This window comes from Acanthisitta chloris, unplaced genomic scaffold (genome assembly GCF_000695815.1).
Source record: "Acanthisitta chloris isolate BGI_N310 unplaced genomic scaffold, ASM69581v1 scaffold29438, whole genome shotgun sequence".
NCBI classification, from domain to species: domain Eukaryota; kingdom Metazoa; phylum Chordata; class Aves; order Passeriformes; family Acanthisittidae; genus Acanthisitta; species Acanthisitta chloris.
Genome location: NW_008688008.1, coordinates 30,882 through 56,378, shown reverse-complemented (window position 1 = coordinate 56,378; position 25,497 = coordinate 30,882). Strand labels below are relative to the sequence as shown.

Here is a 25,497-nt window from a genome sequence, read left to right as displayed (position 1 = left end):
ACTTCTTCCAATTTTCCTGTACAGCGTTTCTGCTGTAATAATGTCCCTATAGTGCATCAGCAGCAAATTTGGCTACTGCACTCCTACCTTTTAAGTGAAAATCATTAATGAAAATACTTAATTAAGTAACAGTTTATGCCATTATATATTCAGCATAATATCTTAAGTGCATGTTAGTAAGGGAAACTGCTAAACCTTTGCTTATCTTACTGTCACTGCCTTGAACTGCTTCATCTTTTCACTGGTTCACTAAATGCTGAAGAGATAGAACAGTATTACATCCAGCAATATCTAAGGCTTTACTATTAATTAATAATGTATGTCTTTTAATATACGCAGCAGAGCAACAACATAGCTCAAGTAATTTTTATAGGTGCAAAATCAGACCAGAAAATCCAAATCTGCCATTCAGTCAAAACATGGGAGGCCGCATCCCATCCAGCATGCTTGGAACAATCTTTATACCTCTTCCTTCAATTAATTTTGATCCAGATTCCCATGTGATATTTTGCTTTCTTTTTTTTTGTTTTGTTTACATACTAAGCCTTAACTTGACATGCTCAAAAGCAAAGGAGGTCTTTTTGAATGGGGTTCTTCCAAGGTATCTTGAACAAGCTTCTCCCCACTACTGGTCCACTTTGGTGCTGGTATCCCAAGTCCTCTACCTACATCTGCAGCCACAGAGGGGAGGATAAACTTCTAGCTCCAGGCAGTAGAGCCAGACACTGCTACCAGAGACACTGAGCAGTTCCTAGTACTGCACACACTGTTAAAGTTTCCATGTATAAAACCCTAATGCCAGACAACCTCCAGATACTTTTCCCATCCAAAGAGTTTGTGCTCTCCAGAGACACCAGTGAGATTTGCTCAGTGAGAAGCATCTGACAACAGGTCCCACCTTCCAGCTGAGAAACAGTGTCTGCTGTAGGCAGAAGCCAAGCCTCAATGCTACCATTAGGCAAGTCCTTTTGCACAATCTCTGATGCTCCCAGCACCTGATTGTACGTGTGAAAGAGGCTTAAACACTGACTATGACACTCAGGCAGCACCCAGCAAACTGCCAGTGCCCATCCATGCAGAACACCACGAGCTCCAGAGCTGTGCCAATGGTGGGCAGCACGGAGCACTGGGAACAGCCTTCAGGCATCACTCCTATCCCACCACATGTGGCCTGTCTTGGGGTGCACTGGTGAATCTCAAAGCCCTTTCCAGAAAGTTTTCACACCTGTGAAGAAGCATCCATTTATACAGCTGAGTCAGTGACATGAGAATTGGGCTGGGAATAACATCTTATTAAACTGGGATTCATCAAGGTAAAAAACAAAGATTAAAACAGAAGGAAGAGCTGTCTGAAGGGATAAACCAGACTGCAGTGGTTTCTCAGCAAGGCATGAGACCAGACTCCCCAGTAAAAGCACTGCAGAGCCATGAGGTAATCCTGCAGCTGAGGTAATGCTAAGCAATGGGTTTCACCACATTTCACATGTGGATTTTTGATCAGAGGCAGTAAGAAGCTAAGACCATATCTTTGAGATATTACATCCAGTATCTGGGATGGAAGGAAGAAAGAGGTTGCCTCTCCAACCCACAAGCATTATACCCAAGATATAATGCTTGCTTGGCAGCACCACACACCTAGTGACACTTCAGACAAAGACCATGTGTTTTCTGCAACAGAGTCCTCAATGCAGGTTAACTCATCACATTGTTTGAAACACAAATGTCCCAAAGCAAGAGACACTCTCTGGGTGACTCTTTCCTGCCTTTACTCTTTCAGCCACTAACCCAGCTGCACTACTTATCACTTCAACTCCTCCAGCACTGATGGCATCTAACCTGGTTAGATTGAAGCTACTTTGTGACAGCAGAAGACACTAACATTCATATGATCAAGTCATGACCTGCTAAGTATGACTGCATTAATGCTACTTTATTTGTTTCACACCATGGACAGTCTGACTACCATGAAGCACCAGAGCAATCAGCCACTTTTAAACAGGAGCAGCAAAGCTGAACAAAACAGCACTTCTCTGATTGAGCAGGATGTACTTATTAGAACTGGCAGGGGAAAAACAGCAGCTATTTCCATTTTTCAGACAAAGTAAGTCCAACAATTTGTTTTCTATTCACCAATTCCCTTATGCATTAAAAAGTTTTTAGTTACTATTCCCTGTCCCCAAAAGGAGGCGACTTAAATTTCCTTGAGATTATTAAAACTAAGAAAAAGGAGCAACACACATTTCCAGGGTAGCCACAGAGACAGATGTGTAGCAGGAAGATATGCACACACAATAGAGGGCTTATTCTGGATGTACAGACCAAATGCTGCTCTTGTTTCACTCCATTTATGCTTTTTCATGCTCTCCCGATTTTTATTTATAAAAGCTTACACTGAGGTTTACACATTCAATATAAATCGTTTGCTTCTTACGCCTGACCTCTTGTACACTGGAAAAATACCTTAGTTTGCATTTGCAGCCTGGACCAGGGCTTTGTGCAGTATCAAAGCAGTCACATGCAGACCAGGTGAACCAAAGCCTTCAGGCATTATTTGGGATGACACACTGAGACACAGAACCAACATGTAAAACTACTCCTCTGTTGAGCTGAGCAGTAGGATTCCAGTGTCTCTGTTTAGAGCACATCATTCTTGTGATTCTGGGCTCAGCTTCTGGGTTTGGAGTATTTCTAGGAACAGATGGATGTTACAAAGCTCATTTGTGGACAGTAATCTGGAATTTACACCATAATCAAATCTTCAGAGAACAAAAACGTGGGTGGAGTGAGAAGACTTTCAGCAGAACTGCTAATGTTCATGCTGGTGTCTGAAATCTGATGGAGCAGCACCTTGGAACAAGGGGCAGAAAAACCTCACTTGGGAAAGGTGAAGCACGGCCAGCAGGGGAAGTCATCCAACCTCCCCCTGGCCATGATGCCCCTGTGAGCACCCATTCCACAGCTCCTACTCATATGTACGTTAGTCCAGAGCATGTGCACAAAACACTCAGGCAACAACCCCACCAGGAACCCACCACCTTTGGCACCAGGACCCTGTGCAGGGCAGTGAGATGACCAGGACACCAACAAGTGCAGGGGACCAAGGGACTGAGACCTGGATGCTAAACCTGAGCAGATGAATTGCCACGTCCCCAGGCAAGAGGGACAGGTTACAGCAGGGGATCAGCTGAGAGCAGGCGTTCAATGAACAACTGCTGAACAGCTACAGAAGTAACTGTCCTTATACTATACAGTCCTTATACCATCTACTTATAAAATTACAAACCATGTAGTGCCATATCGAGAGCCTGCTGTGTTCAGATAAATTCTGCATACCTGTGCATTGTGAGCTGTGGATCATTGCCAGCCCTGAAAAATGCATTGAGCAGGAATACTCTTTCCAGAGTTTAATGTCAGTGGAAGCAAACTTGTTCTATGAAAGGGTGGGAGACTACCCTACCCATCCTTAGGGACCAGCCCAGCCCAGATCGAAGGATTGCCTCGTCACTCGAATGCACAGTAGGCCTTCATGCTTGTTCAGGCTGTTCCTATAAAAGCAAATGCTTCACAGGAATGGGACCATGTCCCAGCTGAAAACCTTCCTTGCTGCTGGGGAAAGCCTGCTCCGACAGCTCCAGCTGTAGTGGTTCAGGAAGGTATTATCCTCACTCATGGAGCCACTGCTCCATCTCTTTGGAGAAAGCAAGAGCAGTACAGACAAAAGCTGAGTCCTGCCCTTGCTGTTGGGGCACTCACCTCCTACAGAATGGAGCAAGATGTCACAGATAGTATTTTCTTAAGCTGTTGAAGCAAAATCTGCCAGAGTTTGTCTAGTAGGGCCCTTTAATCTGCTACTATTTTTCCTCCAAGCCACAGCAACAAGAACAACCCAACCTACTGTGCAAGTTTATTTAATATGCTATGAAACCCAAAGGCTTTGTTTCTCCCTTGAAATCTTCAAGCACTTCAAAAACTTTATAGCATTTGGAAATGCTACCAAGAAATGTATTTGGGCAACTTCCAGGAGGAACACTAAAATGTAGGCAGTGACTCATTTCATCTTCTCTAACAATATACACACCCCACTCTGATAATTAGTGCATGCCAAAACAACATGGCACTGACTTCAAATGAAGCCAAATGCAGAACCTTGGAAACACTGAGCAAACAACACAGACTTTAAGATATGAGAATGATACAGCACCATTTCCTACCATGAACATGAAGAATTGTCATTTATCAGGCTGTTTACTACTTCTACCTCCCCCAGTCAACATTCATGCACACAAAGCTCAGGAGATTGTTAAGAACGAGACTTAATAAACAGTTAATTGCAGGAAACAGTGGCAGGTGATGTGCATGATGCTTTTGGCAAATGCAAGCTCTTAAGAACAAGAATATTAATAACATTTAATAAAACCAGTTTTAAACTGCATGTTCCATCTTCTTCAAAAGGTTTAGTTGTTCTGCATACCTGTGCTCTCCTGAAGGAGCATATCGTGTGCAGAACCAGCTAACAGTAACAGGCTTGCATAAAGGAATGTGAAGATGTTACTAGAATATTGCAAAAATCATTCTTGCACCCTAGCAAGATCTAGCATTTCATCCAAATGGGGAAAAAAAATTCCAACAGCAATCTGGTCCTGGTTTCTTCACATCATCTCAAAGACAATAGGCCAATATGATTGAAGGAGAATGGAGGAAAAAGCCAATAGGGCTGAAGGAGGATGATGGAAAAGGCTTGATCTTGTTTATTATCTTCTCATTTGCCAAGTTGACTGTCCTAACACAAAATCTGGAATCGAATTTACTTTTTCAAGTTGTTAGGCAAGTAGTTAGTCTCCAAAATTGCTGTCGTAATTGCCCTGCAGGTCACAAATACACAATGATGCTGTCATTGATTTCTGTTCAGATGACCTCATCACATCTGTAATTTAGGATTCCATTTCACAAAATAAACTTGTTAATGTTTTATATCCTGCACTAATATGGTTCTTAAATGCATCAACAGAGGTCAGGAAAAATCATGTTGGCTGCACATGGAGAAATTGTATTTCAACTCCAAAGAGGCCAAACTGGCTTTACTCAACATCTGCTCCCCACTTTTGCACTTAAGCAACTTGCAAGTTCAAGAGACCTCCATATAATGACAATTCCTTATTTAAACTCTGTATTTAAATATAAACTCTTTAAATTATTCATCAAAATATTTCTTTAAAAAGAGTAAGCATGACAAAGAGGAGCACAAATACAAAGGAAAGAGACAGCAAAGTTGATTCAAAGGCATACATTGACCTTCCCTCACAATAAAAATGGCTTCTTTTAAACCAAAATACTTTGATTTTTAAATCTATTTATTACTGGCTTTTAAGCATTGCAATGCTCAGCTCTTAAAACTCTGATGGTATTTTAATTCCTGAAAAAATCTAAATATATTCAAGGAAAATTGTTTGCTACCATCTTCAACCCAATTTATCAACAGAGAATTTAAAGTATTTCCAACCCAAAGCTCACAAATAAGAAGTAAAAATAAAACCCCAGAACAGACAAAACTGAGCAGTAATGACAGGAAGTTGGTCAGACTATATGTCACAATCTTTATGAAAATCACCAGTCTCATATGCAAACCATCACGAAGTACTTAGCAGCAGTGAGATGATGATACAGAAAATTTAGCTTCTCTGTAACCCTATCAAGACCACATGCAGAGCCTGTGGGACACAAAAATCATCACCCCTCTCTTCCCAGCTGCTTACTCAGCAATGCAAATACCCACACCCATCAGGCTGGATCCCCTGGCACCAGTGTCACTTAGGAATCTTAACTGCATCAAAATATGTCCCTGCAATCCAAAAATGGCTCCTGTTCTGAGCTCCAGCCTTTCACATCACAGTGAAATAATTTTTTTTCAGACTGGCAGAGAGCTCCAAAAAAAGTTTCCCATGGATAATAAATAACTTAATTGGCATCATATTACTCCAAATATTTCTTTTAATTTTGGGCAAGAAACTCTTATGGTTTTAAGTAATTTTTGGGGTATTTAAAACAAGTAAAATTTGTATATTCTGTGTTTAGTTCCTAAATTGGCAGACTATTTCAGTGATTAGTAATTATTTTATAATATGTAAGTTTTGGGTTTGGTTTTGTTTGTTTTCTAATATATGAGTGCTTCTATGACTGGGCAATGAATTGCCTTCTGTCTTTACATTATGTAACAACATAGAAATTTTGGCTCAAAGAAGGCGCTGGCTTAAAACTATTTCAGTTTCTCTCCCTATTTTTAAACAACCCACTGACCCCCACACTTGACATCTCATCCTGCATTTGCTGTCCAACTGCTTTAACCACCCATTTAAGAAGCTTAGGTGTTACACTTACCTCAGGAGTCAATGTTACCAGGCCTCTTTGGGGGAAGGGATTTCCCTTACTACACACCTCAAATAACTTGGATTTTTTGCAAGCTGTTTTTCTACCTACACTTTTCCTTAGGATAGAATTTTTCACCTATCACCTCAAAAAGCCTGAAACTCCAATAGGCAGACTCAGAGAGTGATCCACAACAGTTTTGGATGCCTGACTGATTCAGAGCAGTCTGCAGTTCCTGTCCCAAAAGGATTAAGGTGCTTTGCAAACTAAAATCAATCTATTCCCATAATGTCCTTTCATATATGAAAGTATTATCCTTAATTCTTTCAGGTGGGAAACTGAGGCACGGGAGAGCTATACAATTTGTCCAGCATTAGAGGAGCACACAATGATTAAACCTGATCTCCTATACTGAAGGTTGGCATTCCAATCACCTCATCAAGGAAGAGACAATAAAAACAACCATTAATTTCTTTCCATAGAGAGATAATTGAACTTCACTATACAGAGACTTTGTATCTTGCAAGATGAGGGGATCCAACAGAAGTCTAGTGTTCTCTGTTGGCTTATTCCATGGAACTACTATTCTTGGCTTATTCAGTTGAACTACAATTCTGATAATATAAACATTCCAACATTCCCAGATTCTGCTCAGTGAAAACTAGCTTTTTGGTTTTTTCTAATTCAAAGGAACAAAGTGTCTGCCAGCAAAATCTTCATGATCCATGACTTGGAAATACCCACACCTGTATTTGTAGATTTCCTTCGCTGACTTTCCCAAGTAAAATTTTCCACTCGACAAAGAGGGTTTTTTCTTTCTCCCCATTCAAATGCAGTAAAAAAGTGGTTGGTTTTATCACAGTTCAATTTCTAAAATGTCATCAGCAAAAGCAACCCAAAACAGATGAGCAGCCAAGCACCAGCTACTGCTCTGCCTCAGCACTCACTGGAGCAGATGAAAACATGGAACCTTCTACTTATGTGGACTTTTAGCCTGTACAAATGTTTGCATATCATCACCTGTCATACATTCACAGGGTAACCTATTTTTAAAAACTAAACACAGCACACACAATCCTTTTCACCTTCTGAGCAGACAACTCCATTAACATATGGATTTGCTACAAAGCCACTAAGCCAGTTCTGACTGCAGAAATTGTTTCACCTGGAAAGCGTAAGAATGACTACAAAGGAAACACACTTATAGCAGGACCTCCATACAGGGTGACCACAGCCAAAACTAAGTTTACTACCATCAAAACCAATGTCATTACTAAATAATGTTCACATAAATCAGGAGCATGGAGGCCTCAGTGCACATTAATGGAAGATAGTCATTTTCATATCATTACAAGACGCTTTCAGAACTTTAGGAAAGCATTTATTCTTGTAGTGCCCAGAGTTAAAATGCTGTCATCCATCAGGCACATTTCCATCAGCATACATCACTCCCCCAGTCACAGCACATGCTCTGATCCATGCAGGAGCTTCCCACTGCACGTTCAGCTCTGGCTCTTTACAAGGCACCTGAACTCTCTTGCCAATGCTTACGTGCAGTGCCAAGCACTAAAGACACAGCATCCAAGACCATTTTCTGTCTAACAAGCTGGTGTGTAAGGTATGGCACACTACCTTTGGGCAGGTGATCTCAGTCTGCTGGATCATGATAAGAGCAGATGCAATCAGAGCTCCTTGACGTACATAGTTCACAGGATCATTTGTCATTGGCTCAAGCAAATTAATTGCTTCCTAAAAGAAACGAAATAAGGAATCACAAAGTTAATACTATTATTTTTAGTGGATTCAGTACTCCAGTGGAAAGTTATCAGATTGATGCTATCAGATATACTTTTTAATATATTTTGCCTGTAAACAACAGATGCATTCATCACATTAGAACTACTGACACACCTTAAATAGCACACAAATTATTTGTACACTTTGTTTGCCTTTCTTCCCAACAAAATACAACAGCATTACTTTCATTTTCTGTGTAACGAACAAGTGAACCACAGATATCAATCAACATGCTGGAGGTCAGAAAATGAGACAGATGGCAAAACAACTCAGATCCTAAGTTCTTGGCCTCATGCTTAAGTGTAAGAACCTGTAACATTTAGGATCACATTAGAGCCCTCATTTTAAACCTGCATCAAGTAGAGATGTCTCTGAACACCCATATAGTAAATCTAAGTTTTTAACACTTTTCAAAATGCTCTATTGCTTCTTCAAATTCAGTAACTTCCCAGACACATTCACTTCTATCCATGCAAGGTCCCCAGCACACATTACACAGGACAGCTGAGCTTATCTAAACTCATTGCTACCAAAATGAGATCCCTCTCCTTCCTCAATTTCCCTTCAGTTATCCAGTCCCTCCCCTTTCCCTGTGCTAGCTGCAGCCCTTGTCTCACCTCTCAGTGAGCTTTTCCAGCTTGATAATTCAGTAAAAACAACAAAGAGAACAGTTCTCTGTTATCTGGGTCAGTTTTCTGTGCGTTTAACGTGTGAATCAGCTCATTTGGGAGCTGGACATGAGCAGAGCAAAAGCTGACAGGGGTGACCAAGGCTACCTGTCTCAACAGCACGGAATTGTTCATGGGCTCAGGCAGCCTTCAGCAACCACACTCCTCAGATCCAAGATGAATAAACCTAAGATAGCAATTTGGAAAGCCATGGGCTGCACAGATAAAGTTGCTCTGTGGCAACACAGGGACTTTCTAAAAGCACTTCAAAATGGGATGAGAAGCAAGCTGTTAGATACTCTCTGAAACAGGAGAGGTAACAGCTAGACATCCATTATGTGATCTCCTGATTACAGAAGTCAGCCAGAATCACTTGGCAATCTCTTGTATGCAGTGCACTCCTGTCCATACCTAAACCAAGGGCATGAACAGATGCAGTTGTGTGCATGAGTCTCCAAGCACAGACCCCTCTCGGTGTTACTTCTGTCAAAAGCTCATTTTATGCAGAAAGTTCATTTTATGCAGAACAATATTTCTAAGAAGCACTTCTAGAATAATATCATGCCTTCACTTAGACTGGCCAACAGAGCTGTCTTGGAGGCTGTGCTTCTCCACCTGAAGGTGACTCATTCAGTCTTTGGCACACATTCAGTACCATGGATGGAACATCCGCTATGACAAAAAGCTGAACTTTCTGATCTCCAGAGCCAAATATACTTAGGCCTTCAAAACCTACTAATATAAGCTCTGGAAGACATGTCTGCATGTAAAGTCAGATGGTTTAGGTCATCACACAATGTATGTGGAAATAAAACAGACTTATTTTTGTGACTAAAAACATTTCCACTTAAATTAACTTGTCAGATGCGGCAGGTTAAAAATAACTACCTCCTTGATTCCACCTTCCACTAAAGAATAAAGCGACCTGGATAAAAATAGGACTTTCAGCTCAATTTCCAGCCTGCATGGCTCAGGCACTAACGACTGCAGCAGTGCAGCAGCATTCTGTGGTCTGGCCACACAGCTGCCAGGCTGGGGACAGCTCATGCAAGAGCCACAGAACAAGTGGTTAGTACAGGCTAAGGATGGGATGAGACAGGTAAGCATGAGAGTTATCAAAGACTGAAGCATGAGATATTACTTCCACATGGGCAGTCTGTGCACCTGTTCTCAAAAACTGTGATTCTGTACCTGTACTGATGACGGACACATGTGGGTGAAGCAGAGGAAGCTTATTCCCAAGTTTACTCGCTGTTTGTCCCAACTAATGATCACTTCCCACAGGAAAAGTGGGAATCCTTCTACTATAAAGGAAGTACCAACTTCATCTGTGAGAATTAACCTTCACTGACACTTACAAAGTGAGAATAAAATTTACTGGCTGCTAATTATATACCTGAAACTACAGTAAATTTCATTGCATTTCATTGCATTTAACTTTACTGGCTGGATCTTCCATGAACTGCATATCACAGGAAAGAAGAAAGGAACTGGAAGTTATGCAACATACCTTCTGTCCTCCTGTCCCTGGCACTCCAAGGGCAAAGGAGTATTGATTTTGGAGTACTGAACATACACTACTGACAGTAAGAAAACTCTTAGAAAAGTTTTGAAGACAAAATTCCAAGAATGTGGCAATAATGTATAAAAATATTCTTGTACTTTATCTATTCTGTACAAGCAGGAAAAGAATCTGTATGCCCAGAACAGTTAAAGAATTTAAAGTGCTGAAGTACTCCAGCTGGCTAGCAGTGTACATGTGTGAGAAATCTGTGTGTGATGTCTCTGCACAAATGTGCCTGTAGCATCAGAGAGCAGGAGCAGTTTTGGCCACAGATGTTTCTGGTCCTCACCTTGTTTCCAGTGCCTGCACAGCAGATCCCCAAAGCCATGGCAGCCCCATAACGCACATGGGGGTTGTAGCTCTCTGACAGCAAAGAAACCACACTTGGACACTGCTCAGGAGTCCTAAGAAAGGCAAAAAAAAGAAAGTTGCTTATCAAAATATGGTATTGTGCTTCATAATATGGAATTTCACTCTGTTCATGTCAGAAAATAGAAAACTATCCTTCCATACCATATGTTTTTGAGTTTCTCAAAAAGATACCAGAGGAGAGGAATAAAAGGGACTGAGAATAGGGATGTGCAAAATGAGTAAATTCCCTGTCACTGCAGATAGTACACACAGTTTCCACTACTAATGTACTCCTTTTCAGTGCTTACTTTCTGCTTTTGAAAGATCACCCAGCAGAATGATTTATCTATTGAGACTGAGGTCTTCATCCCCAGAAATCATGCTGCTGTGACAGGCTTTCCACTAGCAGGGGTTTACTTCCATGAGACACACAGCACTAAATCTCTCACCAGCAGACACAAAATCCAACTCCAGTGCTCAATCAGCCTTCAAGGTTGGTGGGTCCTGAACTCCCTTTTGCAATCAAGGCTTCTGCTGACCCTGCCTCACCCTCACCTACTGCTGTAAATCAAAGCATGTGAGGAAATGCTGACACAACACACACTTCCAATCACTTTATGAGCAATGTCTACTGTTACTCCTCACAATATGATGCTGTGATGCTGCTGCCTTTTAAGAGATCTGAAATGGAAGTCTATGCTCCATGCCTTGACAGCTGGGAACCAGAGTCCTGTTGGCCATCACAGCAACTGAACTTCCAGCCCAGTGCTGGGGGAGATGAAAGGGAAAACCTCCTACAGCAAGAAGCACATGTTACTAATGCAAACAGTTTTGTAAATATTGAGTATTTCTGAAGTATGGCAGAACTCACAGGTATGGGTACTAATTTCCTTCCTGTCTTCATAGTCATATGAATTAATTTTGATGCCACACAAACCACTTCATAATATCATGCACTGCCAATTTCAGCATTTCCAGTCTCGTGACACCATGAACACAAGAGCGATGTAGGAATGTGGTTGGCAAGTACATGCTCACGAAAAAGAAAGATGAGAAACTATAAATTGTTAGTGATTTAATTACACCTGTTTTCAAAGTGAACATCATCTGGCTATTCACTCCATCTCACTGCGTTGCAGCCCAGACTAGCTTTTTAGTTGTCACACTCACAATTCCAGAAGCAGTACTGCAAGCCATTTACTCTGACTATAAACTGATTTCAGACTGAAACATACAAAGGAAGAAGCCAAGAACACCCTAGTTTTAGCTTCCCTACTTATGTTTGCAAGAAAGAGGTTGGAGCATAGCAGCAGTACCTGTTGTACACAGAAATTACAGCATCATGTAGGATCACTAAGTGTCTATCAAAGCACTCAACAACTCAGGAGAGAGAAAAACATTATAGAGTATACTCCAGCATAAGCTTTATTTAAATGAAGAGCTGAATCATAGAAAACAGAAATAAAAAAGACTTTAAGCAATAATCTAGTTCATTCTCTTCTTTCACTGTGACTGGGGACAAAAGACATGCCTATATAATGACACTCTCACACTTCAGTTATACTCTACACACACAATCAATTAATTTCTACTCTAGCTATTCCCATTTCAGTACTTTCCCATGGTCTCTTCTGATAACCAGTCCTAAACTCCTCGTTACCACCACCAGACCTGCTGAGGGGACCTGAAGTCCCCCAGGCTTCAGAGCCTACTCAATCCCTCAGCAGTACTACCAGCAAGTACCCACATCTCCCACCTCATCCCTGCTTCCAACAGTCTGTTTTTTAATAAGCTTTCCTAAAACATCTGCATGGGGAGGGAATCCATCTACCACCACCATCTTAAAACAGTCCCCATCCCCACTCCAAACAGCAGCAAAAAAAAAAAATCCACAAAAAAGAAGAGAGGAGCAAACACAAAGTTGCTCTCTAAGCCACTCTAAGATGCATCAGTGATGACAAATGTTAAGAGAGGGGGACGAGCTGGGCAAGAGAACAATTCTATCCTGCAAGCAAGCAGTGCAAGTGAAGACCAGGAACTAAAAGGTACATTTAAAACTACCTGTCAGTCTCTTGCTCAAATAACAGCTTGGATGCTGACATTGTTTTTTTTTAAAATGAGCTGATGTGGAGACCAGGAGACACAAATCCTATAATAAATGAGCCCAAGCATTCAGCTGCACAGAAGACTTCATCTCTTGCACAAAGACTCTTAACACCTTTGTGTTTGCTTTACTTCAGCAAATGTTAAACAGGCAGATTGTGAGCCAAAGAAGAGAAAAACATTTTCTGGCAAATATGTGATTATGCACTCTGAAGCATTAATCATTAAAGTCCTGTTCAGAAAGCTGGATTTTATAGAATCATTAACCTGGACACATTTATGTCTGCAGGCTCAGAAGTTCCAACACAGCTTTTATTATAATATCAGGATTAATGTACACTGATTTTTGCATTCTTCGATTTAAACTACTTGTGGCCATAATTTTAAATACTTTTATCTTAAACCTACCCATAAAATGGTCCAACATTTTCACAGGGCCCTTCTATAAATCCACTTTGGGAGTTAAAGCTACTTAACAGGTCCCACCACTTTCCTCAGTATCACAGTCTCCTTGAACCCTCAATCCTCAAAAAGTGCCTTCCCATGTAAAAGAAATCTAGAAGGCAAAACCACAAGTGGGTTAAGGAAACAAAAGAGTCTTGAAAAAGTGCATATCAGTGGAACTTCAGTGCACTTCAGTGCACAAGAACACTGTTGGCATCAATGTCTAAGCAGTCACATTTGCTCACTCCTTTATTGCTGAGATGCCTTACAAAGTCCTACACACTGTTGCCAAAGATTAGCCCGTATAAACCCGAACCCACACGTCATAAAATTCATAAAACCCAAAGCAATTCTGCCAAGTGATCAAAAGTTAAAAAGCTCTCATAAGCTGTCCCAGGCTGCACTTGTGCTCCTGTGGCATTTCTTCCAACTGGTAATCCATTTGGGGAATCTGTATAAAACATGAGCACATTGTTCTTCCCCTGGCCCAAGGCTCTCACTCTGCACTTAGGGCACAGCCCCTTGAGCTGCTGACTAGACACTCAGCACAATCCAGAGGGACAGTCCTGCTGCTGCTGGAAGAAGTTTCCACTTCACTGGTACCAAGCCCCATGCAGGTTCCCAAACCAAGTCTATCCCTCTGGCTCCCTGCTGGAGACTTCCACCACTCTGTTGAGTGCTGATGGCTGAATAAATGTGGTTGCCCTCTGGTGGAAGAGGGGCAGAAATAAAAGAGTTTGAGAAAAAAACAGTACTAAAGAAGATAGTTAATCACAAGTCACACTCAGCAACTGCTACTCTTACTCCTAATACAGACATCTGTTGTTGCTGCAGGTTAAACACAGAAAATACCATCACGTGTAATACCAGCGTAACATCTGGAGACTTAGTGGGCAGAAGTTTTATCTCCAGGCACAAGTTTTTCCTCCCCTCTTAAAAGTCACAGTAAAAATTCTAAACCTGGAGTATACTTAATACATTTTGAGGACACAAGCAATGTACCATAGTCCTCTAGTCTGACCTTCCCATAACACAGTCCAGTAATTTCATCTAAAAATTCCTACGTTAAAGCTGAAGGCATGTCTCTAAGCTGGGCCGTGCATCTCAGAAAGATAGGCAATGACTATTTTTAAAAACCAAATTATCTTTAATGCACTGGTTCCTTCCTTTTTTCCTAACACTGGCTTTGCTCAAGCAGTTTGCTTTGCAATTACATTTTACTACAACAGCAAAACGATGACAAAAGAATGGCCTGATTATTTCCTTCATTTTCATCTGAAAATTGCTCAGCTGCCCCTACATAAGCCATGAAAGCACAGACGTCAGTGAACCCAGACCTGTTTACAAAAATATCTGACATCACAACTAGCTTCAACTTTGTTCTGTTATCAGGAAACTAAATGAATTGAGAAGCCAAAAATGTCTACAAGTTTCTTCTATGGAATTTCAACACCTTAGTGAGCTATAGCTTTATTTGTACCCTACACCTGGGTAAGTTTTATTGTTGTAATAAATGAGTTGAAGATGAAGGACTTCCTCCAAGATCCAATGTGGTTTGTTTCAAAAGTCAAACAAGATCATGAAGAAAAATAAAGATGCACCAAGACAGCAATAAGAGATTCTCAGCAAAACATAATAGTTGGCATTTTATTAGTTTTACTCACCAACTGGTTGCCCTTGAAACCTTCACAAGAAACAAACACCCTATGTTGCTAAGGATTTTCAATCTTCAGAGAAACCAGAACAAGACAGAGCACAGAGGAGCTGCCTAATTCCTGCCCAACTACCTTAGTATTAGCCTCAACTTTGATCTCCTTCCTGGGGATGTTCATTTCTGGGATATAATTAAATATATATAAATACCATATTCTCTCTATAAAAGCTGATACTTACCTTGTAAGTGCCCTGGAATTTCTGAGAAACCAAAGAAAGTTTTGAATTCTTCGTTACTTTCAAAGAGAGAGGAAAGAAAATTTTTCTTAAGCCTCCAGTGCAAAAATTAATAAAATGAAAACCAGGATGTTGATTGTTACTAACACAGACTAACATGAACAAAACCACCCAGGTCAGCTGGACACAGAGGGTGGTCAGACTCCCTTTCAGTCCATGGTGTTGACCATGGAAGGCTCTCCATAATTTGCAGAGCACCATGAAATTGTACTGCCTTCCCACCATGATAAATTTCTTCCCGTAGCATTGTCAGGAATCTGTAAGGAACCTAAACTGGTTTTATTAGTGAAAGTCATTACAACTGCAACATCTGTAGATATCACAATTCTTAGTAGGCTTTGCCTACAAGAGCCTTGTTAGGCTACTGAAGGTTGAGGAACATTGTTAGGTACATCAACTCTGTTTAACAATCTACTTTAATCTTTTTTTTTTTTTCCAAGAAGCATGCAACAAGACAAGTAAAAAACTCTGACTGCCGTATCTTGGAGCACATTCCACTTGAAGTTTCTTAGATCACAGCCCAGTTAGAATCACATCCAAATACCTTTGCACAGTTTATCTCCATTTCTATAAGCTGCACATCTTAAAGGTTAAAGCATTATTGACATTTCTCTTCATATTTCAGCAATATTTAACCATGAAGCCCTGCACATGTATATAAAGTAAGATCAATAAGCAAATAAACAGAATGCTGAATAAAACCCATCACACTGCTCTTGTGACTGAGACTAAAAATGGAAACATCTGAAGCATCACTAACATACACTTGTTTTTTAGTCTAAATATTTAAGGACTTTATAACTCATTGAAAAATGAAATGTCAGAGAATTGAAGAACAATGTCAAATATATCTTCTAAATTCCTCATTAAGTCTCTCCAGACATATTTCAAAAGATTCTAAATATTTATAACTTTCTAAACTATTGGCCATGAATTAATCATTTTATACAGAACTATTTCCACAAGCTGCTCTGGCAGTATAGTGCCAATTAAAAAAACAGCTTAACAGAAGTTTTATTTCATCCATGAATGAGTTAATAAAGGAGGAATGTACGTATCTAACTGCACAGTTTGCAGCCATTTCTGAAGGGAGTGTGTGCAGCAAAGGGGGCAGACATAGAAAACTGAAAACCTGCAGAGAAAAATGCAACAAACGGATATATTTCAGTGTAGACTAAACACCCTGTCTGTCTCTCTCAACAAAAGTGATCCCAGCGATTCCCAAGCCAGGAATTTCCTGCAACTCTCTCATGTGCAGCACAACCTCCTTCTCCACAAGGTTTTTCTCTGAAATGCCTCCTCATTGTCTAAGCAAGACTTGACAACAAATGAGGACTTCACACTGCCCACAGGCACAGCAGCTGAACTTGAGGGATATGCACCGACTGAACACCCCCCACCAGTATCAGTCACATCTAATGGAGATGTGTCTCCACTCAGATAAATACTAGTGGCAATTTGAAAACACAAGTAACACCAAGGGGTAGGAAATAAAAATACTACCTAGGCATGGTTCAAATCTTCTGGTCACAGCAGACCAGAACTGAGGTCTAGCAAGATTTAAGGTTTACTGTCATTAACAAAGGAGAAGAGCTGGACATGGGGGCAGGACAGCAGCCTGCACAAAAAGCCTGGCCAGAATTATGCAGTAACGAATGTGCTGCAGATATCTAATAGATATAGAGGAGTATGTGTTTCTCAGAAATGATTCAAACCTAGGAAAGTTCAAAAAACACAAAAGGCAGAAAAGTTTTCTGTCTGAGATTAAACAGTGCACCAAGGAGGTATGTAATGCTATGCAAGACTACATGCCACTAAACTCGTATCATCTTCCTCTGCAACTTCCTAAGGTAACTGTTTTCATCTCTATTTTAAAAAATAATTTCTTTTTCAATTAGATATGAATGTACTCAATAACTTCCATCAGAACTATCTGCAGTCAGCAGCACAGCCTTCAGCTAGGGCTTCATCAAGCTGCCTCCCTCCTCCCAATTTATTTAATTTAGTCACTCTAGTTGCTATAAAAAGCTGATTTTGTCATATAAGTGACATTATAACATCCACCGAGGCATTCCAGAGAAGCATAAACACTTGATTTACACTTTGACCAACCAACCCTTTATGCAGCAGCCAACAGTGCTCCTTCTTGGATAGCAAGATCTGTGAAGAAAATTTATAAAAAAGTAACACAGAACTCAAGTTGACAAAATCACTGTTCTCTGATACTTCCCCCACTCTGAAGTGATTGAGGATTAGTGTCTACTGCACTGTGAAAGACAAAATGTGAAAACAGTAACTGATGCTGATGATTAGCAGATGGTCCCAATGGATGCATCGTCTATTTTCTCCCCAGAATTTTTAATTGTGCTCTTTACATTCAGTGATGTGACATGACAATCTGCACATGGCATACACCCACTGAAGTTAAATGAGTAATCTATTTTTCACTATGCTTTGGTGCCTTTACTCTGGAACATTGTTTCTCCAGTTCTGATGCAGACATACATATGGCCTTCATGGCCATAAGCTGAGATAGGGGAGATTCAGACTAGATATTAGGACATTTTTTTCATTGTTAGGGTGGTCAGGCACTGGAACAGGCTGCTCAGGGAAGTGGTGGAAACACCACCCCTGTAAGCATTTAAGAGGTGTCTGGATCTGGTGCTGGAAAATATGGTTTAGGGTTCCGGGGGTCCAGCAGTGACAGGTTAATGGTTGGACTTGATGATCCTAGAGGTCTCCTCCAACCCTGATGATTCTATGATTCTATACTGCAAGTAGTGCCAGCTTCCTTCAAACAGTCAGCAAGGAATAAGTGAAAACTACTGAAAATCCTATTCTATGAGCTGAACACACTTCAAATCAAGTATTTCTATTAATTTCTCACAGCAGCTTTCTCTCTTTGGCCCTACAGAAGTTGCATCCTAAATATATGATTTCTTTTTTTTTCCTTAACAAATACAAAAGGACTCACCAAGGATCTGAGTCCCAGCTCAAGCCTGGTGAGCACTAACAATTCATGTGATGTAATGGTTGGTGACATACAGCGACTTGGACCATGATCTCATGGTCTCTTCCAGCCTTAAGCTCAAGGACTTGTGCAGCTAATGTCCTTGGAAGTGAACTCTATTTCCATTTTAACTCAGAACAATAAGAAGATGTTAGAGACCATCCACATATCTGACTGAAAGTTGGAAGGTAACAAAAGAGAACACTCAGGATAATAAAAAGCAGCTGCATGAAGAAAGTTTTAAAGTAACAGCATGCACAGTTAAAAAAAATTGTGCTAGACAATACTTCTATAAAATGAGGCAAGAAAAAAAGCTGGAGTGTTTACAGGGCAGCAGAACTTAGGGTTAACTGTGCTTCCTTCCAGAAAGCAAGTGAGCAAGAGAGCTCAGAGAGGGAGCAGACAGGCAGCCGCGGCGCATAGAGCTGCGCTATCGTGGCATGAAGGGTCATTTCCAGGATCCAAACATCCTGAACAGCTACAAGGAGCACACATTATGGTACTGGAGCACTGAATCAATTAACTCACTCTGGCTCTTTTTCAGCCAAACCCCCCACTCACTCACTTCCCTGCTTTTCAAGACCTGGAGCTGGATATGCTGGAATGAGTCACACAATGAACAAGGGTAGCAGCAAACCGCAAGCTTTGCTTATGAACAAAGAGAAAACTGCACACAGACTCTGCTGATCACTTCAGGAAAATCAACCAAGAATGGAAGTGAAAGGACAGCAAAAAGGAACACAACCTTATTTCTATCTTTTTTTGGATGTGGGAAGAATGATTCTTCTCCTCCATTTCAGAGTTGGAGAAAACACCTGGGTGAGAAATACCGTTTTCCCAAACAGAAATTCTTAATCTTGGTGACAGAAGAAATATAAGTGCTAAACAAAAGCACACAAGGATACAAGCTTTAGAAACATTTTAAAAGCCAAAAACCAACTGAACAACCTGTTTTCCAGAAAGTAGCGAAAACTCTCAAAATTCACTATGCAACTGACGAAAAACAAACTTAGAAAGGCTCTTCACGGATACAAAGTGAACTCTACTAAATTGCAAGAGAAAGAGGTAAGGCTTTCTTCACCTGAAAACTGCAAGACATCAAATCTTCCCAGTAACTGAGCATTTGTACAGCTTAACGCTGGGACAGCTGTTTGAGTCTGTGCTTGAAGGGGGAAATGCAAGCCCTAAATCTTTAGCAGAGTTGAGAGAGACAGAGCAAGAAAGAAAGAGGGAGAGAACAGGCTGTGCTTAATAAAAGCCCCGCTCAGATTACAAAAACAAGCGCTTTACTCACCCCCACCCCTTCGAGTAATGGGTAAATTTAGATGTCTCAGTTCGATAAACCTTTACGATCCCCTTGAGACTGTCACCAGTGTTTTATTGTCTGCAGCTTCCTGACCCTCACCTGATAAATTAGGAACTGCAGAGATTAAAATGGAAACCTCATACATAATTTCTGAAGATATTTTTGGGGTTACCCTCTGTGGAGAAATAGGATTCTTAATAAGGGGAAATATGGGAACTGCTGTCTGCCTACGCACACGCCACTGGAGACTAGACACTCGGGAGAGGAGGAGTTGCACACACACAACTCGAGCATCTGCCTCTGCATCAGTTTGTACTCATGAAGAGCAAATCTACACACACTCTAAAGGGAACTGTTTTGGCATTCAGATTCGTCTATCACTTTTTACTGCTGTAGAAAGAAAAAGAAAGGAAGCTAATGCACTGCTTACTTTTTGCAGCTACTGAGTTTTTTCCTAAAATCTTCTGAAACTTGAACCTTGCTGTAAAGGGGAGACCAGACCACTGAACCCTACCACCCAGAGATGGACATAAGACAGAACTTTCATTTTTAAGACTATTTTGCGCCCAGCAAGGCACAGAATAAAAAAACTGGATACCAGCTTGGACATGGTTACAGTATCTCAAAATAGCAGATGACCAGTTTGCTATACTGACCATGCTGGCCTTTCCTCAGGACCATCCTGGACCAGAGAGCAACAGGGAACTCTCGCACCGTACACAATTCCTGCACAAAATACAGCTCCTGAGTACATTCTGTTGGACACAAAAATGTCCAGTCCTTTATATTCCTTGAAAGGGTTTGGAGCTGTCAACGGATCTTTGCCACCTCTCTCAGTAACAGGAGCACCCAAGCAGGACTACCTGAGTGACGAACAAGGAAACAAACTGCGCTGGGCAGCGTTGCTGACCCTCCTGGTGATAATTCCCACCATTGGGGGGAACATACTTGTCATACTGGCAGTGTCTCTGGAGAAAAAGTTGCAATATGCCACCAACTACTTTTTGACATCCTTGGCGGTGGCAGATTTGCTCGTGGGTCTGTTTGTGATGCCAATTGCCCTTCTCTTAATACTATATGGTAAGTACAGCATGTTTGTTTCATCAGGCATGTGAGCTGCGATGTGGGGAGGTCTTGTTTAAACAGAAAAACTGTTTGCTTTCCACCATTGTAATTTTAAATATCACTTGGATGAAGGCTGCTAAATCTTCTCTCCCTCTCACCTTAATATAGCTGAATGTCTTTATGAGAAGCACAACCACCATGGAAATTGCTTCCTTTGAAACAAACCATGCAAAAATCACCTGAGACTTAGAACTGATTTAAATAGGAGCTGGACATGGGAAATTACATTTTGTACAGTGCAATATAATTTCTTACAACATCAGCACAATGCTGGTATTTGTTGCATTGGACAGGACACTAATTGCATGCAGTCTTCTCCTAGAAAACTTGAAACCAAGTACTAGGTATCAGCTCAGTACACTGAACAGGTTTTGAACTTTCTAGGAGTCATGCACCTGATTTTACCTGAGTATTAAGCTCCATGAGCAGTCAGAGATGGTCCCTGGCACCATCAGTGACAACACACTTTACCAGTACCAGTTTCAGAGAAACTGATTTTCTCTCACCCTGGGACAAGCAGCAGGTCCATAAAGCATCACAAAGAATTAACTCATCTGTCAAGTCAAGGGAAAGCCTCAATCCATGCACTTGGTGATTAAAACTCAAGATTTGTCATTTAGTCTGTTTCATATGAAATAAAATAGGTCTTTTTTACATGAACATACATTAGATGTGGCATTTTCTTTCTCATTAGTCCTTACAGAACCAACATGATTTTCCCATGTCTCTCATGCCCAACTTCATTTTGGGTATTGCTTCTGACAACTAATCAGAGGCAGTTCCATGGGAAAGTCACTCTCACTCCTAAAGTTTCCTTAAGTATACATCTTAAATGATTTATTTTCATATCATATAAATGGGAAAACAAGCAACGAGACAGGTTTTTCAATAAACTTACAGATACCACTGGGCTCTAGATAAGGAAAGGATGCAGGAGTTCATTTTCCCTAGGCTAGACTCCGAGAGTTGCCTGAGCAACAAGCAAACACAATCAAACTTTATTTCAGAAACGCCATCAGTAGCTTTTGTTTGCTGCAGAAGACTGGTATCACTGTATTAACGAATGTGTTTATCCTCTAAATGCCTTGAGACTGAATGTCTGTATATTACAGACTGCTTCTCCCAAACAGAAATGTGAATTGGAGGTCAGAATTCAGTGTTGAGATCATAAAATAGGGATTTTTTTTCAAGCAACAGTTTCTAATAAGGAAACTGAATGTACATAACCAAGACAGTGGTTTCTAACTCAAAAAAACCCAGTCACTTATAGAAAACCTTAGTATGTCATGCATGTGCACATGTGTGAGGAAGCAAGAAACATGTGCACATACATACTTACACACAGATACTGTACCTGCTTAGTTCCTGCCAAAACCCAAAAAGAGTACTAATATTGACTAGCAAACAAATAAAGGGAAGGCAAATTCTGGATTTTGCGGAGTTTTCTTGTTGGTGGTAGAGTTTTTTGTTTTGGATTTTTTTTCATTTTCATTGTGCTAGACTAAGAAATCTTTTCTTTATAACTTTATGACGAGACTACTGGTCCTTAATCTCTCAGTTAATTCAGTGCTAAGCCCTGGTTACAACAGTTTAAGCATGCTAGGAATCTTAATTCAAAAGTCACAACAAAAGCATCTTTCATGATGCAGGAAATTTACCAGAAAGCAGTAAAATCAGTTACAATTAACTAAGTAAGGCTGCAACCCACCCTCCACATAACAGCACTCAAGCCTGAAATTTCTTGCATAGAAGTCTCTCTGGCAGCCAACCAGAAAAACTGCTTTGCCTCTTCACCGACTGGGAGAAGATGCTGAGGTGTTTATAGAAGTTCAAAGCATGAACAAAACATGAGGAGTTACTGGAATGAAGCTGGAACAGACATTTAAATACATAACAAGTCTAAATCTTGAAGCTACATTAGCCAGATAACTCCTTGAACAAAGACTAGTCATTGATAGCCAGACTGCAAACTAAATCCTGCCTCCTGGCACTTCCACACAGGAATGTTTCCATAATAACGAAAGAGCTGGGTGCAGCTTCTAGATACAGAGTACAAATATTATGCTTCCAGTTTGGGACTGAGATCTAATTATGCAGAGAATATTTGAGGGAAAAGGTGTGAACTAAAGCACAGTCACATTAAGGTTCTGACTGTACAAATGAATGTGTTCAAATCCCAAATTTGCTACAGATATTGGCAGCACACCCTGGTGGTACAACTTAGTGAAAACTCTTCAGAACTAGACTGTCTCTGTAACAAAGAGCTGTCCCTTTTAAAATCAAGTAAATAAATGAATCTGTAACTCCCTTGTAAGTATAATTGCCATGAGCAGCACACTATTTACTCTCAGCAGAACAACCAGAATGTGCTCTGGTACAAACACACACGGCGATTTTAATTTAGGAGTGCAAGTGTCAGAATACACAAACAGTTCATAGCTTTTACTGCTTGCTGAATTCTTCTCATTTCTTCAAAAAAAAAAAAAAAAGGCTTACTTGGAGACATTGCATATAGCAGTTTTTAATATATATTCTGATATATTCTGATAATCAGCAGGTAATGCTGATTGTCCTAGGCTGCAAACCAGTATTTTAAACACCTGCCACAAGCAATCACTGTCTTAATCTTCCCTCATTACTGATGACAAAACAAATCTTCCCTTCTTGCTTATGCAAACTACCAGAGAAAACTTCTTTAATTGAAAGCCACTTTCCAAAAATCTCAGCTCTAAAGATAAGTAAGAAAACAAAGGTTTATTCCTTATGGAGTAACCTAATTTATTTCTTTTTAAGTTACTTTGGTTAAACTAAAAAACCTATATGAAGAGCAAAAGAGCAGACTGGAGACACCTGGCCTTGGCAGACACAGGGCAGAGTGCTGACATGAGGGTGAACACCCCCACACAGGCTACAGATACCAATGTGAAGATTGAAGCTTAGGTTTAAATGAGCTAGTGACTGAAAATATCCATTCTCATCCCAGCAAAAGCATCATCATCTAACAGCAACAAAAGCCTTTACAGGTAACACATTTCTGCAACTCTTACAGTGGAAGAACAAACTGTTTCCAAGTGCATTTAAAGACCTCCCTCAATCCTGGCTGTGTGTGTACACAAGTAGTGATTTCTCTCAAGCTTTCCAAACACCTTTTGGCTTACAGCAAGAGCAGCTCTCCTATACTCTAGGGATTACTTGTATCCAAAGTATTTCCTATAAATGCAGCTTTTCTTAAATAAAGATTAAAGAAAGGTAGACAGCTGTGATAAAATCTCATCTTACTTCTCCCAAGGTACAAAACAAATCTTAAAACATAGCTTGTTTTGACTCAAAATAAGGAAAACCCGCAACAGCAGCAATGCTGCAGTACTGGGAGGATCTGCAACAAGGTTTGTAAAAGAAAGGAATTTCTTTTTAAACTGTAACACCTAGCAGTTGCAGAAACCAGGCAAGTTTTCAGGCAGGCACATTTGTCAGGTAACCAAAGCATTAAAAAAATATTAAAAATCCAACCTCACAGCTTGTTTAAATCAGTATTTCAACTCCCAAGAAAAATGGGGGTGGACAATCTCAGCCCAGTAAATGCTCTGGTCTGTTCCAACAATGTGGATCTATAGTAGAAGAAGCAGAACTCATAACAATCCAAACTAAGTATAACCTGCTAATGACTTTTAATCACCACCTGGCAGGACACACTAATTTCACTTTCTGAGCTATAAAGCAGGAGAACAAACCATCATTTTCAAGGGTCAGACTTGCTCGTCCCAAAAGCAAACCCCACTCCCAGATTAACAGAATAGGCCAATAGTGACAGACACCACCACCAGGAAAGCACAAAAACTCAGCCCAGAGCAGTTCCTCAAACACCAGGCACAGAGCTTCTAACACAGGTGCAACCAAAAAAATCAAAGGAAGTTACAGCAAAATACACCACAGTGTGACTCCTGGACAACTGCATGACTCTTCTGGACTTTAAAGTATCAGCTTCATGATATTTGTTTCATTTAAATAATAACCATCATCTTTAGTTCTTATCAGCTACTGCATTTAAAGTTCACTTTGGTTTTGTTTGGATAAAAAAACATCACCTCATACACAAATATTGAAGGACATATTGCTACAGTCATGAATGCGATAACTTACTGCTCTCAGCACCCAGTTCAAACCAAGACAAAACTAAAGAATATACAAAGCTTTTTTTTCAGTTGCACTTGTTGACTCATAAAAGCTCTTACAACTCAAAACCACACAAGGTTGTTTCGCACCAGATTACTGTTTAAATGCATCTGTATATAAAGAAGGAAAAGGGACTTTTGTTGCAAAATACTTGAGTGTTTTCTTCTGCAGAGTAAATTAACTAAAAAAGAAAGAATTTGTCATACTGCAATTCTCCAGAACGCAAAGCAGTTATAACCCAGGGAGCAGCATGCAAGTACTTTCCAGAAGAAGTATTAGCTGCTCATTTGAAATCCAGCTGTGTTATCTGACATCCTTTGAGTTGTAGAACATACTTTCCATTGTTCACATTTTATTTGAACCAACCAGTTATTTCTTTTAACTGCATTTTTTGCTATAATTTTTTTTTTTACAGTTGGTAACATGTGGCACAAGACATTTGGGTTGTCCTATTTTAGTCAGAAATGTACCATACCTTACTGCTAGCTAAAGTGTAGACACCACAATTAAAGATGAGTAAGCGTTTCCTAAAATACTAATTACAACCTTCTCACACCTGCCTGACAGAGTAATTTTTTAAGCATAATTTCAACCATGAAATCTATTTTTAGGGAAGAGTTATGGCAGATAGCAAAATTTACAG

The 25,497-nt window shown here is 40.3% G+C and overlaps 2 protein-coding genes across 2 annotated transcripts in view; one reads left to right on the top strand and one right to left on the bottom strand.

Moving 5' to 3' along the window:
- The window catches only part of PSMD1 (proteasome (prosome, macropain) 26S subunit, non-ATPase, 1), a gene marked incomplete at its 5' end in the record, with an annotated part of 69,431 nt that overhangs the window by 15,200 nt on the left and 28,734 nt on the right, over positions 1-25,497 (bottom strand). The window contains 2 exons of the mRNA XM_009080861.1: positions 7,996-8,112; positions 10,682-10,796. Coding sequence (XP_009079109.1) covers positions 7,996-8,112; positions 10,682-10,796 — 232 coding nt within the window. The remainder of the gene's footprint in view (positions 1-7,995; positions 8,113-10,681; positions 10,797-25,497) is intronic.
- HTR2B (5-hydroxytryptamine (serotonin) receptor 2B, G protein-coupled) overlaps positions 19,880-25,497 on the top strand; it is a 10,490-nt gene continuing 4,872 nt past the window's right edge. The window contains exon 1 of the mRNA XM_009080860.1: positions 19,880-20,636. Coding sequence (XP_009079108.1) covers positions 20,327-20,636 — 310 coding nt within the window. The 5' untranslated portion in view covers positions 19,880-20,326. The remainder of the gene's footprint in view (positions 20,637-25,497) is intronic.